At 38.1% G+C, this 18,434-nt stretch overlaps 1 protein-coding gene across 4 annotated transcripts in view; it reads right to left on the bottom strand.

Annotated features, from left to right (window-relative positions):
* Window positions 1-9,729: 9,729 nt before the first annotated feature.
* The window catches only part of osbpl3a (oxysterol binding protein-like 3a), a 34,993-nt gene continuing 26,288 nt past the window's right edge, over window positions 9,730-18,434 (bottom strand). For 2 of the 4 annotated variants that reach the window (XM_079828985.1, XM_079828986.1), the window contains exons 13-22: window positions 16,820-16,913; window positions 16,474-16,718; window positions 14,001-14,138; window positions 13,175-13,238; window positions 13,003-13,081; window positions 12,722-12,872; window positions 12,439-12,583; window positions 12,151-12,277; window positions 11,313-11,435; window positions 9,730-11,236 (exon numbers count right to left, since the gene is read on the bottom strand). In XM_079828985.1, the coding sequence (XP_079685111.1) occupies window positions 11,140-11,236; window positions 11,313-11,435; window positions 12,151-12,277; window positions 12,439-12,583; window positions 12,722-12,872; window positions 13,003-13,081; window positions 13,175-13,238; window positions 14,001-14,138; window positions 16,474-16,718; window positions 16,820-16,913 (1,263 nt within the window). In that variant the 3' untranslated portion in view covers window positions 9,730-11,139. The remainder of the gene's footprint in view (window positions 11,237-11,312; window positions 11,436-12,150; window positions 12,278-12,438; window positions 12,584-12,721; window positions 12,873-13,002; window positions 13,082-13,174; window positions 13,239-14,000; window positions 14,139-16,473; window positions 16,719-16,819; window positions 16,914-18,434) is intronic. The other 2 variants (XM_079828988.1, XM_079828987.1) reach the window with 1 other exon arrangement.

Genomic DNA, 18,434 nt, shown 5'->3' with positions numbered 1-18,434 from the left:
ACTTACAGGACTTGAAGGATCTGCTGCTAACATCTTGGTGTCAGATACCACAGCATATACACTATATTGCCAAAAGTATTGAGACACCCCTCCAAATAATTGAATTGAGGTATTCCAATCACTTCCATGGCCAAAGGTGTATAAAATCAAGCACCTATGCATAGGTGCAGAGGCGCACAGTGCACAGAAGTCGGCAACTTTCTGCAGAGTACATAGCTACAGACCTCCAAACTTTGTGTGGCCTTCAGATTAGCTCAAGAACAGTGTGTAGAGAGCTTCATGGAATGGGTTTCCATCGCCGAGAAGCTGCATCATCAAGTGCAATGCAAAGCTTGGATGCAGTGGTGCAAAGCACACCACCACTGGACTCTAGAGCAGTGGAGACGTGTTCTCTGGAGTGACGAATCACGCTTCTCTGCCTGGCAATCCGATGTACATGTCTGGTTTTGGCGGTTGCCAGGAGAATGGTACTTGCCTGTCTGCATTGTGTAAAGTTTGGTGGAGGGGGGGATTATGGTGTGGGGTTGTTTTTCAGGGCTTGAAGTGAAGTGACGTGTGGTGACCCTTACTTGGAATTTGTGCTCTGCATTTAACCCATCCAAGTGCACACACACAGTAGTGAACACACACACCGTGAACACACACCCAGAGCAGTTAGTCCATGGGCCCAGGCCACAATTTTCACTAATTGGTACCACCCAAGGTGGCAAATTCTAGTTAGATTTTTTTGTTTTAATCCATATCTCTAGATGATATTACAACATGATAACCTTTTTGTTAGTGGTAGCTTTGTCACAGAAATCAGCCTTCAATGACACAAACCGTTAAAAAGTGAAAAAATCTTGTAACTTTATTTGAACAGAACACGTCATACAAAGAAAAACAAAAATAATTCTACCTTGTTCATTAACTTATTTGATCATTGCAAACAGTTTTTGTTTATTCATCATCATCATCATCATCATCATTATATTCAACTAGTTTCATGACATCAGTATCCTCCTCCTCCCTCTGATTGCTGCAGGTTTGTAGCTTGTACACTTCTGTGCACTTTAATTTGTTGGCAAGACAGGAACAGTTGGGAAGCTTGCAGATCCATGAACACTTGCAGGCCATAAGCTCCCGAACAGCCATTGGTGCTGGGGGTCCCCGTATCCAGTCTAAAGTCAGCATACTTGTGCAAATAACTGGACGGTATTTCTCATCCATTTCAGTGAGGTGTCCAAATGTCTAGAAATTACCTATACATATTTACCGTAAAACTTCAAATAATAGCCGAGTCCCAAATAGACGCCTGTTTCTTTTAAACGCCTGGTGTGACGACAGGTTTGGGTAAATAAAGGCCGGTCTCAAATAGAGGCCTGGTCTGTTTTTTAGTATCGGGCTGTATTTGATCTTCTCAAATCCGTCAGATCGTCTGTTCTATGCTTTGATTAGATTTCACATGACAGACGGAACCGTTCATGAACGACTCATCACTATGGCAACATAACAGAGGTGAACGAACTTTCAGTCTTCAGTTTTTCTTAATTCTCTCAATACCACCATGGAGAAAAGTATAATTTGACATTTAAGCTGACAGTTGTCAAATTTCAAGCGTGGGTAAAGCTGGATACGGAGCGGCTGAAAAATTCCTTTAATGCTTGCGCGCAGACGTGCGCGTGTGTTTGTGTGTGCGAGGGAGAAGGAGGAGATATATTTCATTAACTTCGGGATGTTATCCTTAGGTATGTGGCCTGACAGTAGCTTCTGATGGAAGCGAGGATCACCTTATCCATTGTTTCAAAGAGGGAGAGCCGTGCGCATCTGGGCGGGATCTGTTAGTGCGAGCAAGGCAGGCAGAGTTAGCGGAGGCTGGAGAAGTGGAGGAGAGCAACGAGGAGGAGGAATTCGCCCATGAACTTGTAATTGAGAATCGCGGGGATGATGATAGTGATGAATAGAGTAATTTTCTATCACATGATTGCAGTTGTTTTACAGGGTAGCCTTCATTCTTTCTTGTTGATGTGTTTCGGGCAACAAGTTCATACGCTCAATGGATTTTAGCGGTAACTTATAGGCCTATTGTTCTGCCCATTGCTGTCACATCGTTTCGTTTTTTGTGCTGCCAATAATCTAAGACATCTCTTACATTAAATGATTTGTTAAACACATTCGAATTAATTATAAATTAAATGTAATATAATGTGGTGACCTCCTACCGTCATGCTTGAACATCTCAACACTAAATTAAAGGCCTGTCTCTTATAGACGCCTGTTTCAAATACAAGCCGGTGCAGTTCGGTGATTTGGGTAAATAGAAGCCCGGGCTATTATTTGAAGTTTTACGGCATTCTATTTTATTATTCGTTATTAAAAATTTTTATTATTGTATTTATTAGAAGTTTGGGAAAGCTTTACACAGCAGACCTGTCCGACAAGAACATGGCCACCTGCATCAACCTACAGCTCTTTGAGGGCCTTGAAAAGATCAGTCAAAGCTTGCTACTTGTTTGCTAAAAATGAAGGTCTGGTGTTACCAGTTTACCTTGTACCATCACTTGATGTGGCCCCTAAAACTGTGTGACATTGGCATATCAGCAGTTCAGAAGAAGGACTCAAAGGCTAACAATATATATATCCGGAAGTGGCTTGGCCTTACCTGATGTCTGTCAAATGTAGCCCTGTTTGGAAGAAACACCTTGAGGCTCCCAATGAAATCCTTGAGCTTGGTCTTCAAGCTGGAGAAGCTGCGGCTGGTATTCGAGCTGAATGACTCACTGAATCCGGCAGTGCAAAACAACATGGCCCAAGTGCATACTGGAAGGAAATGGAAAGCATCACAGTCAGTACACCAGGCCATTGTCGGATTGGTGCAAAATGGCAGGGCAGGCTTTGGTCGGGAAACACCACCTAAGATGTGGTCCAAAGCCTCAAAGGTAGAAAGAAAAACCTGGTGATCTCCGAAGTTGTGAGGGATGAAGAGGAGGCTACAAAATCAAAGCCGTGAGCCAATGCCAACAAGGGAGATGGACAACCTGGGAGGCTGTCATCGACAGGGCTGTGACGTGGGCTGATTTGTGGAGGATGCCTCAAGCAAGGCTGAGCTTCCTAATCAGGGCCACGTAAGATACCCTACCAAGCCCCCAGGATCTGCACCTTTGGTATGGCTCAGAGAAGATCTGCCAGCTTTGTGGCCATCAGAACCTCAGCTTACAGCACATCCTATCCAGCTGCAAAACGGCACTGACCCAAGGACGTTATGGTTGGCATCACGACCAGGTCCTGCGAAAAGTAGCTGAAGTCATCGAGGCCAACAGGGCCAGTCCAGCAGCAACTCACAGGCTGATCCAGTTTGTGAAGCAAGGGGGTGAGGCATTAGGCAGCACCTCAAAGGAGTGGTCCTTGTGGTCACCCGGCGGCAACAGGGAACTGAGAGCTGATCTTGATCACCAACTGAAGTTCCCACAGCAGGTCACCGTAACCTCCCTCTGGCCAGACATTGTGCCCTGGTCTACCATCACAAGAACGGTTATTATGGTTGAACTGACTGTGCCATGGAAAGACGGCCTAGAGTCTACTTTTGAGAGGGAAAAGGAGAAGTATGCAGACCTATCAGCTGCATGCACTGAGGCACAGTGGCACGCTGTCATGTACCCAGCAAAAGTCTGCTGTCGAGACTTCACTGGAACATTCCATGCAACGGCTCCTGAAGTCCCTAGGTGTCAGAGGTGCCAGGTTGTTTCATGATGATAATGGGCTTTTTCCTTTCCTTTCTTTTTTTTTTAGGTTGGTTGGGGCCCCCTACTACGACTGCTGGTAGGGGGCCCCAAGCAGCCGCCTACCTATGCCTCTACGTTAAGACCGCCTCTGCACATTAACTAACTGTTCAGCATTTTGCATTGAGAGCATGTGTCATAATTTAGATATATTTTTAAGATGGTAGAATGCAGTTTTACAGATGCTAGAAACGTGGCTTTCAAATGAGAGATTGGTATCAAAGAGCACACCCAGGTTCGTAACTGACGGCGAGGACTTGACAGAGAAGCCATCAAGTGTTAGACAGGTAGGTTGCTACTTGTGGAGCTTTTTTGTCCAATAATTAAAAATTCAGTCCTACCATATTTGAAGCGAGGGGACGGTTTTGCAGCCTTAGCTAAATTAAAGGGTTAGTTCACCCAAAAATGAAAATTCTTTCATTAATTACTTACCCTCATGTCGTTCGACACCTGTAAGACCTCCGTTCATCTTCGGAACACAAATTAAGATATTTTTGTTGAAATCCGAAGGCTCAGAAAGGCCTCCATTGGCACAATGCACTTACAAGACCCATAAAAGGTACTAAAGACGTCGTCACAAAGTCCATCTCACTACAGTGGTTCTACAATAACTTTATGAAGCGACTAGAATAGTTTTTGTGTGCAAAAAAATCAAAATAACGACTTTATTCAACTTTATCCTGAGCCTCTGACGTGAACTCACAAAGCACTATGACGCATGCGCGAGAATAGGCCAGTAGCTTGTGGCTCTGTTGCTTAGATATGGCGCGTCTTTCTGTAAACAAAGCTCCTCGCTCACTGGCTGCTCACAGGTCATGTGTCAGAACACTGGCTCTATAGGCCGTATTCACAGCAGCGCCATCTTTGATATTTAACAGGAATGAAAGTGAGGCTGTGAGGGATAGATTTACCGTGTTTTCAATGGCATCCCCTGTAAAAAGCTGTATAAAGATCCGTGATCACTTATAATTTTCCACAGCTCATGTTGTCTGTAGTTTTTTGTCTACTGAAACCTCTTTGAATATATTTTTGTGGCATTTCATCAGTTTAAAAACACATTAAATAACAGTACAGCGTACTCAAGAGATGTAGGGCTATCCCTTACAGCCTCGCTTTCATTCCCGTTAAAAATCAAAGATGGCGCTGCTGTAAATAAGGCCTATTCTTGTGCATGCGTCGTGGTGCTTTGTTAGTTCACATCAGAGGCACATAATAAAGTTGAATAAAGTCGTTATTTTGATTTTTTTCGGGCACAAAAACTATTCTCGTCGCTTCATAAAATTATTGTAGAACCACTGTAGTGAGATGGAGTCACGATGACGACGTCTTTAGTACCTTTTATGGGTGTTGTGAGTGCAAAATACATTGTGCCAATGGAGGCCTCACTGAGCCTTTGGATTTCAACAAAAATATCTTAATTTGTGTCCTGAAGATGAACGGGTATCGAACGACATGAGGGTAAGTAATTAATGACTGCATTTTCATTTTTGGGTGAACTAACCCTTTAAGTGTACACGATACTAGGTAATGATCTGAGATGTCATCGCTCTGCTGCAGAATTTCAACGATATCAACATTGATTCCATGTGACAATATTAGGTCTAAAGTATGATTATGGAGATGAATGGGTCCTGACATGTGTTGCCTAACTCCAATAGAGTTTAGAATGTCTCTAAATGCTAATCCCAATCCATCTTTTCCATTGTCTACATGGATATTAAAATCACCAACAATTAGTACTTTATCCACAGCCAGTACTAACTCTGATAGAAAATCAGCAAATTCTTTGGTAAAGTCTGTATTGTGCCCTGGTGGCCTGAATACAGTAGCTAACACAAATGTTAGATGGAATTTATCATTTACACTACATAATGTTACATAAAGCACCAGGACTTCGAAATAATTATATTTGAAACTAGACTTCTGAGTAATACTGAAAATATTACCTAGGTTAACACATATCAAAATAAAGAGCAGTATTCACCTTGTCAGATGATGCTAGTGGCTTATCTATACAACAAAGTATGGTGGTGTAATCTTGTTTTGAAACTAGCACCAGTCGTTGTTCTTGCATAATATACTATTTCATACAGTACATGTCATGGATTGTCCCACCATCATGGTTCTGATATCACCAGATAACAGACAGTCTTGTCTATCCATATATGAAAAGATATCCTCCCTAACATCAATATATTTTGAGATATAAATATAACAATTTAATATATGCAAAAATATGTTTTAATAAATATGAAGACTAATATAAAACATATTCAACAAAAATAACGTCAAATTATGGCAGATCTGGATAGCCCTGACTGTCCTGAAAAAAAATCAACATATAGCATGTATGGCTACCTCTTACAATAGACTTCATACAAACCTGCTGTGCAGAAACTGTAGGACGATAATGGCAAAAATAATGATTGTCCCAAAAAATTAGTAAAGCTACTCATTTGAAATTGTTATCATGTTTCAAAGTACTGGTACCAAAGAGATTTTGCCACCTTAGGTGGTACCAAATTCTGGCTTGGCCCATGGACTAAGTTGTGGATGGAGCTGGTTATTCACTCCCCCCTTGACAATTCCTGCCGGACCTGAGACTCGAACCCGCTGAGACTCGAACCTTCGGGTTACAAGTCCGACTCTCTTACCATTAGGCCACGACTGCCCCAAATTGGCCTCTTAATTCAAGTGAAAGGAACTCTTAATGCTTCAGCATACCAAGACATTTTGCACAATTTCATATTCTCAACTTTGTGGGAGCAGTTTGGGGACCGCCCCTGCTTGTTCCAACATGACTGCGCACTAGTGCACAAAGCAAGGTCCATAAAGACATGGATGAGCGAATTTGGTGCGGAACTTGACTGCCCTGCACAGTGTCCTGACCTCAACCCGATAGAACACCTTGATGAATTAGAGCGAAGACTGCAAACCAGGCCTTCTCGTCCAACATCAGTGCCTGATCTAATGAATTTGCTTCTAGAAGAATGGTCATAAATTTCCATAAACACACTCATAAACCTTGTGGAAAGCCTTCCCACAAGAGTTGAAGCTGTTATAGCTGCAAAGGGTGGACCAACTCCACATTAAACCCTTTGGATTAAGAATGGGATGTCATTAAAGTTCACGTGCATGTAAAGGTACACTTGGCAATATAGTGTGTATGTGTGTGTGTATATATATATATATATATATATATATATATATATATATATATATATATATATATATATATATATATACCGGTATATATATATATATATATATATATATATATATATATATATATATATATATATATATATATATATATATATATACACTCACCTAAAAGATTATTAGGAACACCATACTAATACTGTGTTTGACCCCCTTTCGCCTTCTGAACTGCCTTAATTCTATGTGGCATTGATTCAACAAGGTGCTGAAAGCATTCTTTAGAAATGTTGGCCCATATTGATAGGATAGCATCTTGCAGTTGATGGAGATTTTTGGGATGCACATCCAGGGCACGAAGCTCCCATTCCACCACATCCCAAAGATGCTCTATTGGGTTGAGATCTGGTGACTGTGGGGGCCATTTTAGTACAGTGAACTCATTGTCATGTTTAAGCAACCAATTTGAAATGATTCAAGCTTGGTGCATTATCCTGCTGGAAGTAGCCATCAGAGGATGGGTACATGGTGGTCATAAAGGGATGGACATGGTCAGAAACAATACTCAGGTAGGCCGTGGCATTTAAACAATGCCCAATTGGCACTAAGGGGCCTAAAGTGTGCCAAGAAAACATCCCCCACACCATTACACCACCACCACCAGCCTGCACAATGGTAACAAGGCATGATGGATCCATGTTCTCATTCTGTTTACGCCAAATTCTGACTCTACAATCTGATTGTCTCAACAGAAATCGAGACTCATCAGACCAGGCAACATTTTTCCAGTCTTCAACTGTCCAATTTTGGTGAGCTTGTGCAAATTGTAGCCTCTTTTTCCTATTTGTAGTGGAGATGAGTGGTACCTGGTGGGGTCTTCTGCTGTTGTAGCCCATCCGCCTGAAGGTTGTGCGTGTTGTGGCTTCACAAATGCTTTGCTGCATACCTCGCTTGTAACGAGTGGTTATTTCAGTCAAAGTTGCTCTTCTATCAGCTTGAATCAGTCGGCCCATTCTCCTCTGACCTCTAGCATCAACAAGACATTTTCGCCCACAGGACTGCCGCATACTGGATGTTTTTCCCTTTTTACACCATTCTTTGTAAACCCTAGAAATGGTTGTGCGTGAAAATCCCAGTAACGGAGCAGATAATGAAAAACTCAGACCGGCCCGTCTGGCACCAACAACCATGCCACGCTCAAAATTGCTTAAATCACCTTTCTTTCCCATTCTGACATTCAGTTTGGAGTTCAGGAGATGGTCCTGACCAGGACCACACCCCTAAATGCATTGAAGCAACTGCCATGTGATTGGTTGATTAGATAATTGCATTAATGAGAAATTGAACAGGTGTTCCTAATAATCCTTTAGGTGAGTCTATACTGAATATGCATACAAGCCAAGTCAGAAAGTCAACTTTACAGTATTTCTAAAGGGCTTTGTGTGTGTGTGTGTGTGTGTGTGTGTGTGTGTGTGTGTGTGTGTGTGTGTGTGTGTGTGTGTGTGTGTGTGTGTGTGTGTGTGTGTGTGTGTGTGTGTGTGTGTGTGTGTGTGTGTGTGTGTTACTCTTTAAACATAAATGTAAGGGGGAAATCATTTCTTTCTCAAAACACTGAGTTTTGATTTCTAAATGATCAAGTGTATAAGTGTTTTCACACATGATTGTTGGGTGTAGGTAAATCAGCAAATGATTGTGCCATTTAAATAGCAGTGTTTTCTGAAACACAAGCTATTTTTTTTGAGTGATAATGTCTAATGTAGATAACTGTTTAGAGTTTTTGCAAAAAGTTTGTTTTACAATAGCAAACTGAGTTTAAAGCACGTAATGTGCTTGTAGTTTTGCAAACTTGATCTAAAGATTAGGTACAAGAGTGAATGGTTTCGCTAAATGGGCCTCAAGCGCCACTTTTAGTGTAGAAGCAATTAAAAAAAACTAATGCAAAAATCGTCCATATTTAACACAGGCATTGTGCCATCTGAACACATTCATTTATTGAATAAAAATAAAATAATTTCAAGATTTAAATATTTTTACATCTTGTGCATCAACCGAATCAAGAACATCTAACTGTACAAACGAAGTGGGGTAATGCTGCACATTTAGAAACTTGATTAGTGGTCTAAAAATTGTGCAGAATCTTAAAATTTCCTTATTCTATGTTATATTTTGTTTTACAAAACTTCATTTCCAGGTTTAAGTGAAAAAAGAGAGTTCTTAGCTTTCGTGAGAATTTATACATTCTTGAGGCAATGCCAAGGGAAGCTGTGGTCAGACTACTTACATTTTCAGTTTAAACTTTACACTTTCCAGCTGTCATTTGAATACACATTTACTTATGTAGAAAAAAAACCTGTAAAAGTGCATAAACTTTAAATAATACTTAATAAAAAAAAAACTTAAAATAGTCACTATCAACTGCCAGTTTGAGGTTTGGCAGTTATTATGGTGAAGCTGGTCACTTCTTCATAATTTAGTTTGGAGAGAACAGTTGCGCATGGAGTATTCATTGTGTGTGTATGCGTTCATGAAATGACATTCATTAAAAAAAAAAACCCTGTGTCATGTTCAGAAAGGGGATCTGAATTATACAATTCTACCAACCATTCAGTGATGAAGCAAACAAAGCCCCTACGGATACCCTGCTAACAATACCTTTAAAGTTCATGATATCCAATTGCAACATCTTTTACTCTTTAATTAAAGCTTGTAGAAAAATAAAGGGCTAAAACAAAACAAAAAACACCATCATAATAGTTAAGCAATAGATGAATATCCAAAAGCATCTGTAAAATGAAAACAGGGAAAGTTCCTTAGATTTGTGCTCACTACATTTATTGTGCAAGGCAAACATGTGGTCAGTCATACACTGATGCAATCTGTTTCCAATCGTCTGAAAGCAGCAGTCCCAGATATGTTTAATGTCTTTGTAAATATGTCATTGACTAAGAAAATAAATGTTGGGTTTATCACATCTAAAACACCACACCAACACTTCATAGAAACAGGACAACAGTTATCAAGTGTAACAGGCATACCACATGAGCACATATAGACAGTCTCTCACAATCTCTCTCTTCACAAACATACATAAAAAAGGAGAACAAGCATGTTCACAACATACAATTACCATCCAGTATACAATCATTCATTGAGAGAATTTCTTTTACACATTTTATATATTGTTCCATTAGTTTTCTATTATTTTCCCTTTAAAGAAAAAAATCCCTGTGCAAAAATATTTATGGATATATATTTGGATTTCTTAATTCTCTGGTAATGCCTGAGTGGATTGTCTCAGTCAGCAATGGATGAACTGTGGCTTTCAAACATTGAATATAGTACAAACTACCCTGGGTGTGAATCTCTTTAAACTATTCAGTCTAGGTTACATTTCACGAAGGTGAACATTTCAGGTATACGTTTATTTTAAATTAAATTTCAAAAAAAGGTAAGGTAACATTTCAAAAAGATATAAGAAATTCGATTTTGCATAAAAGAACATCAAGTCTGTTTTTAGGACCACGATTTTTTTTTTTAAATTGTGATATTCATTTTATGATAATTAAGTAATCCAAAATTCTCATTACTGTAATACTTTTGATTTCTCATACAATATTTTGTGCTGATTAAAAATAATAATAATAATAAAAGGCAGTACAAAAATTACTACCATGTTGCATGAACACTCTACGATTTAAATACATCATGTTTTTCAGATTACAGTAATGAGAATGACAATAAAAATAATATTGAGAATGATGGTCCAAAAATAAGCTTCATTTACAAAAATAATTTCTTTTTTCTTTTCTTATTTTAGGGCAAACTTAATTGTTTGTCTTTAAAATTCCAAATCTTGATTGATTAAACCTTGATTCATATATTTTTTATTTATTTATTATAATCGATCTGAATAGTTTACAGCAATTTTTTTTTTAAACTTTGCTTATTAAATACAAATACACCAATTGTATCCAGGTAGTTACAAAAGTCATTGGTCAGTGCATTTGCATCTAAACATCAGCGAGGCAGTTTGACAAGTAAGGCATTGATGTGTTTCTAGAGATACTTTCTATATTGTGCTATAAATGTCTGTTTAACAAAGATAAATACCAATACAAAATACACCCAGATAAGCACAGTACATTAAAAGCCAAAAGTGTGCAGGGATCTATATGCAGAGAGAGCAGAAACAGAAAAGTCAATGACACAAATCCACTGGTGGTCACCAGAGCACAGGGAATTCTTGTTTGCTGAATCCAGGGTCCTTCCTGAGCTCCCAGTAAGTGCCATTGCTCACCCATGAGTCGTCTTCAGCGCGTCTGATTGAATTAACGAAAGAGTGTTATGAACAGAAACTGTTGGAACAGAGACGAAACAGAAAAGTGCATCACTTACTTGAAAAATCGGGGTGAGTGTGTCATGTTATTTTCCTGCAGGACTCTCCTCCTCTCTCTTTGGAGGACTTCAATTCTTTCTTTCTGTTCTTCTGCTCCCACAATATCACCGTCTTCAAGTAATCTAACAAAAAGAGGACCAATAAGTAGCCAATAGCACACAAAACTGCTTTTAGTAATGATAAGAGTTCACTTAGCATAACATATACGCATAATTCATACTTCATAGTAAGTAAAAATCTGCTAAGGGGTAATTAAATGTAAGAAATCATGTAAAAAAGTATAATCTTTTATTGGAAAATGTAATATTTGATCAAACTTTGATAAGCTTCAAGCATGTTTTTAGGACCAAGATTTTTAATTAGTAATTAGTAAGTGTTGAAATGAACAAAGATAAATAAAAGCTTTAAAAGTGCAGGTCATTATTAGTTAATGTTAACTGATGTTAACTAATTAACCTTATTGTAAAGTGTTCCCAACTATTTGATGAAAAATCACCAGTCAAGTTTATAATACATGTTACAGCAGCATATGAGAGTCAAATTGGACAACTACAGGGACTCATCTCTAGATCAATAATTTAACAGTTCATCTATTGCCAAAATTAGAAAAAAAAGATCAGTCAAGAATAGAAAATAATTTAAAACATTGTGAATGTGTGTGCAGCACAGAAAACAGCGTGAAAGTTTTCTTGTGCTTGAATGGTTTAAAGTCATATTAAAATGCACACAAAGGGATCGAAAAGAGAAATTGAAATCTAGTTTTTTTATAACACTTTTTAAAACTATTGTTCCATTATTACCCCGTACAGATTTTGACTCATCTGATTACGTCTGTACCTTTGGTCTGGTCTAAAACGAGTGTCAGTCAGGGGCAAGAGTGGCCTTAAACTCTCTTCCAATTCATTTAACTCAATTGCAAACTGGGTGAATCCATAGTACTGCTCATGGTCCTCAGGCATAGAATCTATATGCACCCATACACAAAAATACAAAGACAAAAAAGTGCTGTGTTAGCACCCTCCTGAGGTCATTATCCACAAACTCATTGAAGATGGAACATTGATTATAATTTAGATATTTGGAACATTTAAATAGTTAAATGGTCTGGACTGGTCCGAAACTCACTTGCTCTCCAGATGCAGGTTGCAGAGGGTGGTTTTCCCAGGTACAAGGCCTCATTCCATTTGCCAAACAGAGAGTGAATGACACGCCCCTCTGAATCAGTGACCACACCCTCTACCTCATTAGCATTCAGACCTCCAGATCTCGACTGAATATAAGACATGCATAAAACAAATCATAATAAAAGAACAGGTGATAAACAAATCATTCACAAAATGAGAATTTGGTCAAGGTTGTTCCACAAGAGTAAGAGTAAGAGTAATTTTGCATGTCTTAAGGATCCCACCTTAAGGAAAGTGACTTTGCAATGACTGACGTCTCCCATAGTGGTTGAGTTCTTGATTGACATTTCTCCGTAGTGTTCGATCCAGCGCTGACCACTTAGAATGTTATGAATGCATGAAGTGACCTTACTCCATTCATAACGCTCCCCAAAACTGAGAATAAGCGAACGAGTGAAAGAAAGACAGAGAGATGCTGAGACATGGAGGAGAATGCGGGCTGGAATAATGGAAGTGAATGATAAGCAGAATAATTCAGGATAATATAAATAAATAAAAAAATCACCCTGGCAACTCTAAGTGAGTGACTCCCATGGGAACAATCTCCATGGATTTTCCCCAAAACTTATTCTTCCAACGGATATCTAATGGACATATGCAGAGAATGGACATTTTACAGCATCAAAATCATGTAAACCACTAAAAGGCTTGACACTAGCTAAGTGTGATTCACTTACCTTGCCAAAATGTGTAGTTTTTGGACTCACAGTGACAAGCGGACACAGGTGGATGGTGACTGACCTTAGGGACACAGTGTTAAAGAGCATGAGAGCGTGTACACTAGGGCTACCACAGCAAAGGAATTACTCTCGTGGTGATATGCGATATTAATCGCCATAAAAATAAAAAAAGGCAGGAGAATGCAAACCACATGATGGATAAACGAAAACTGACCAGGAACAACTGAAACACACGGCTATATAAACAGGGGTAGGACAAAGTAAAGTTAACTAGACATATGTGAAACTAATACCGAACTATAGCAACAAACAAGGACATAATCAGCAACCGATGAAACCTAAACCAGGGCTGCGTCCGAAATCGCTGTAGGTACATATTTTGAATAAGTAATTACTTCATAACCGCTAAAAAAGTTCTATATGTTCTATACTATCTATGTTCTATATAGTATGAATGTCTGTAGTATGAATTCAACTGGGTGTTCAAAAACGCTGATTCATTCATTAAATGAAACAAGCCGTTTAAATTATTTTAACTTTGAATGCTACTTTACAAAGCTCTACGGAGCTTCTGTACAAATCACAATGGTAAACAGTCTTAAGTAAAAATGACCCAGTTGTTGGAGAAAAATGTATCATCATTAACTTATTTAACATTCAATACACATGCATGAAGTGTATGGCCTTATGAAAAAAACCCCATCGCGGTTGCTTGCATTCCTCTGCGATTGGCTTGTCAGTATTGCGGGATTACAATATTGCGGTTACCACAACAGCCCTAGTGCACACTTTTGTGTTTTGGTTGAAATAACAGAACAGTTACCTGTTCAGCAATGAAGCGGAATCCCTTATCTGGGCGGAGACACTCGTATGTCTCTCCCAGTATAGGATTAAAGGGTTTTCCTCCTGCTCTAGTGAATGAACATGCATAGGCTGACACAGCAAATGCTGCTATATATACCTTAAGACAAAGACACACAAGAATAGAATATATGGTTAAACATAGGGGCAGCACAATAATCCTTAAACTAACGATGACAATTATTTTGCTCAAAAATTATTATTGCAATTATTAATAATCACTTTGACTTTCATTTGAAAAATTTCTTGTAACATTTCATTAGAATTATTGCACGTTCACATAAGAACAAATTAAGAAAACATCAACTTGTATGCAGTTTATTTTATATTATAATCAATCAGGAAACAATATATTTATCATGTTCATTAGCACTATATAACGTAAATTGGTAAAATCTTAGGAAGCTTCTTAAATTTATAATATTACTTAAAATAATTCCAAACTATGTTAATGTTTTTCTACTGTATCAGAGGTTGTGTAAGTAGTGTTGTTTTTGGCGGCCTGTTTTAATTTTAGTTTTAGTCTAGTCTTTGTGTCAAGCTGTCATTTTAGTTTTTATTAGTTTTAGTCATAGTCATACTATTTTAGTCTAGTCAAGTTTTAGTCGACTAAAAGTCTGAGCATTTTAGTCTTATTTTAGTCAGAATTATCTATGGCTATTTTCGTCTAGTTTTAGTCGACGATAACTGATGACATTTTAGTCAAGTTTTAGTCAATGAAAATTGTATTTTAGTCTCTTTTTAGTAATGCAATTCTATTTAACCCAGTCAATATAGTATAAGTACATATTATAGACAAAACCAAAATCTTCTTTTAGCCAAACCCATTTCAAACCATGTTATCTTATTATATTATTGTTACCTTATAGACTCAAGAATACATCCATTCCAGACACGGAAGACGCTCTGATTTGAAGTTACAACATATTTATTTTACCAACTAAACATGTTAGAAGTACACACACACATAAATTTAAATAAAATAAATAAAAACATTGAGATGTCTCTTAAGGTTCGTGGTGTTTTTTCCTGTGATTTTTGTGGCCACATTTCTCCCCATCTTTTTCCACAACACCCGTTTTATTTTCCATTTCAATGTAATAAAAGTTTTTCCAAATGTCTTAATAAGAATAAATGCATATTTAATTTAATTTAATAATAAAAAATTATTATTTCATTCTTTAAAACTGTTTAAAATTAGACCCACATTATAGTTAAAATGTTTTTCTGTCTTGTATTTTATCTCAAAATAAAGGATGTAATTTTATTCCACATGGAAATGAGCGGAAATAAGTGAATACAGCCTCTTATTCGCTTATGAGGTAATCATAATGCTGCGGTTATTTTAACATATCTAATTGCTGCCGTTATAACGGCCCATTTCAAATGTTTACGTGCTTTTCTTTCTTTTTTTGAGCGGTGATGAAATATCTTGCTCTTGTAAATACTTGTCAGCATTTCAGTAATACAAGTCTAGATCTTTCAAATGCATCCAAATAACAGCGAAGCACAGCCGCACGGTGCTCTGCAGTGGCCAAAAAGGATATAAACCGTGAATTCTGAAGTTATATATTATTGAAAACTCAGACATGTGGATTCAGAAGGCACCACACGACCTTGGTGTTTGTCAAACAGTAATTTAGGTCATTCGGCCGGAGATTTTTACACGGGTGGTGGGAGAAAAACACTGATATTCTGGATTAAGACGACAATAAAATCACTGACTAGCCCCTGTAAATGATAAAGACACCTTACAACCGCTGGACAAATAATTACCGTCCGAATAGTGCTTACGAACCCCGACTGCCCGCCCATCGGTCTCGTTCACTCACCGGAACTAAATCTTCTAAAACGCCGCGCGAGTGGGGCTTGAAGAGAGCGATATCGCCTGCGTCTGAGCAGTGCGCCCTGATGCAGCCCCTGAATGAGACGCACAAAAATACTGCAAAATAATAATAAAAACGCGACTTTTCGTCTCGTCTCATTTTCGTCAACGAAAATGAAGAGACATTTTAGCATAGTTTTTATTTTGTGAACCACATTTAGTCTCGTTTTTATTCGTCATCGTCACATGACCAGCATTTACGTTGCGTCTCGTCTCGTTTTCGTCACGTTATAAAGGTTCGTTGACGACGATATTTAGTCATACTTTTCGTTGACGAAAACAACACTATGTGTAAGTGCATTATTGAGCAACCACAATTGCAAACAATACAGTTGAAAATCATGTTTGGATATATTGCAAATATTGCAGATGATTATGCTTAAATAATCAAGAGAAGTAAAAATCACGGTCAGGATTAAAATACAATTAATCATGCAGCCCTAGTTAAACACAAAATTCAATCTTAATAGCTTTTGTGTTCCATAGAAGAAAGAAAGACCAGTTTAGAAGGACATGAGGGTGAGTAAATTATTATTTGACTTGATCTCACCATGCGCATGTGTGGGTTGCGCGTGTTTGCAGCGGTTTCCAGCAGGTGGCAGTACTCCACTTCCTCACACAGTCTCTGCAGAGTGTTCATGGGCTCATTGAGTTGGACAGGCATAGCTACTTTCGACAGGTCTTTACCAATGTTACTGCGCAGAATACTCCACAGATTCACGCTCTCGTTTATGCGTGCACTTGGCAAACGGCCTCGCCTCATCACTGCACCCTCGTTGCCATTACCTGAAGACACTAAACAAACACAATTCATTAACAATAATTGCAAAGAAATGTGAATCTTCATAAATGGGAACTTGAATGTGCAACAGTGAACTTGTTTGACAGTGCCTCACCAAAATTCTCCCTCACGCTGCCATTCTCACTCCTGCAAAACTCTACTGATGTGCTGTCACTCACATCACTGACGTACGAATCATCATCAGACACCTGGTCACACAAAAAATTTATAATGATCATAAAGTATTTTATGTCTAACATTTTAGGGTTCTGGCACATTTTTAAAGTAAAATTTGAGGATTTTTAAGACCTTTTTTAAGACCTGAAGAAATAAAAATTAATACTGTGTGTGCAGAGCTGTCAAACAAACTTATGTCTCAATTTTCAGGACAATATTTAGCTGAGTGTGTTTTTGAATGCATTTACAATTGCATAAATAATGATATGAGGTAGAGACCTGTGCAGGACTGTTTTCTTAATCCTGCTCCCGCTGAATTTCTGACTATTACCGCCTAATCCCGCAAGGTGTTTGTTCCACTCCAGCCCCTACCCGCAAACATTCTGTTACAGTATGTAGAAACTGTGAAAGAATTACAAAAACTATATGCTATGCTAAACGTTCAGAGTAACAGAGATAAAACATTGCAATTAATTAAACTGACCTAAAGTAATGCTAGAACCACAAATGACAAACATTCAGCTATATTTTTATTATCCTTATAAAAACTCTATTAACTGTTAAAAACAAAACATCACAATAAGTGGATCCTAAAACATTTAAAGGTGGCAGCAAGTCACTGTCTTAATGAGAGATCAGTGAGCCGTTCATTCTACCGATTCAATCAAACGGCTGACTCTTTCAGGAACAAAGCAAGTGATTGTTTTTATGAATGGGTCATTGCGTTAAACTGATTCTGAAACGAACAGATTCAATTCAAATGTGGATTAATTCAGTAATGAAGCACTGCTATGTGTTGATCTGAGAAACACACCGGTTCTGCAGTATTTTCATTTGGAAATGTTCATTGGCAAAATAAAACAAAAACACAATATTGTGACTAAAATGTAATTTACAATGTTAACCTGTTATGTGTCATATCGATCACAAGTTCAGTATAGAGTACATCAAGGCTCAGTGCTAGGACCATTGCTTTTCACCCTGTACATGCTACCCTTGGGAGAAATCATTAGGAAGGATGCCGTTAGTTTTCACTGTTACGTTAAATGATACTCAGCTCTTTATTTCTTTGCGCCCTGAAGCAACATACGAATTCACAAAATTAACGGAATGCATAAGTTGATCTAAAAAATTTGATGACCAGTAATTTCCTACTATTTACTACTACTATTAAAACAAACATAAGTTTTAATTATTGGACCAAAAACCTCTGCATGTAATAACCTAAAATACAAGTCTTTGTTGTCAGTTAGGAACCTGGGTGTGCAAGCACCTAGCATCTGTAAAACCACATTTTTCCCATCTTAAAATATATCTAAATTATGACATTCTCACAATGACAAATGCAGAAAAGTTAGTTAATGTGTTCATGACCTCAAGGCTAGATTATTGTAATGCTCTACTGGGTGGTTGCCCGGCACGCTTAATAAACAAACTCCAGCTGGTCCAAAATGCAGCAGCTACAGTTCTTATATATTGGAATATAACCACATTAGCCCGATTCTGTCAATACTGCATTGGCTCCCTAATAAACATTGCATACATTTTAAAAT

Source organism: Gobio gobio (assembly GCF_949357685.1).
Source record: "Gobio gobio genome assembly, chromosome: 11".
Lineage (NCBI taxonomy): Eukaryota > Metazoa > Chordata > Actinopteri > Cypriniformes > Gobionidae > Gobio > Gobio gobio.
This window is presented reverse-complemented; position numbering and strand designations above follow the sequence as displayed.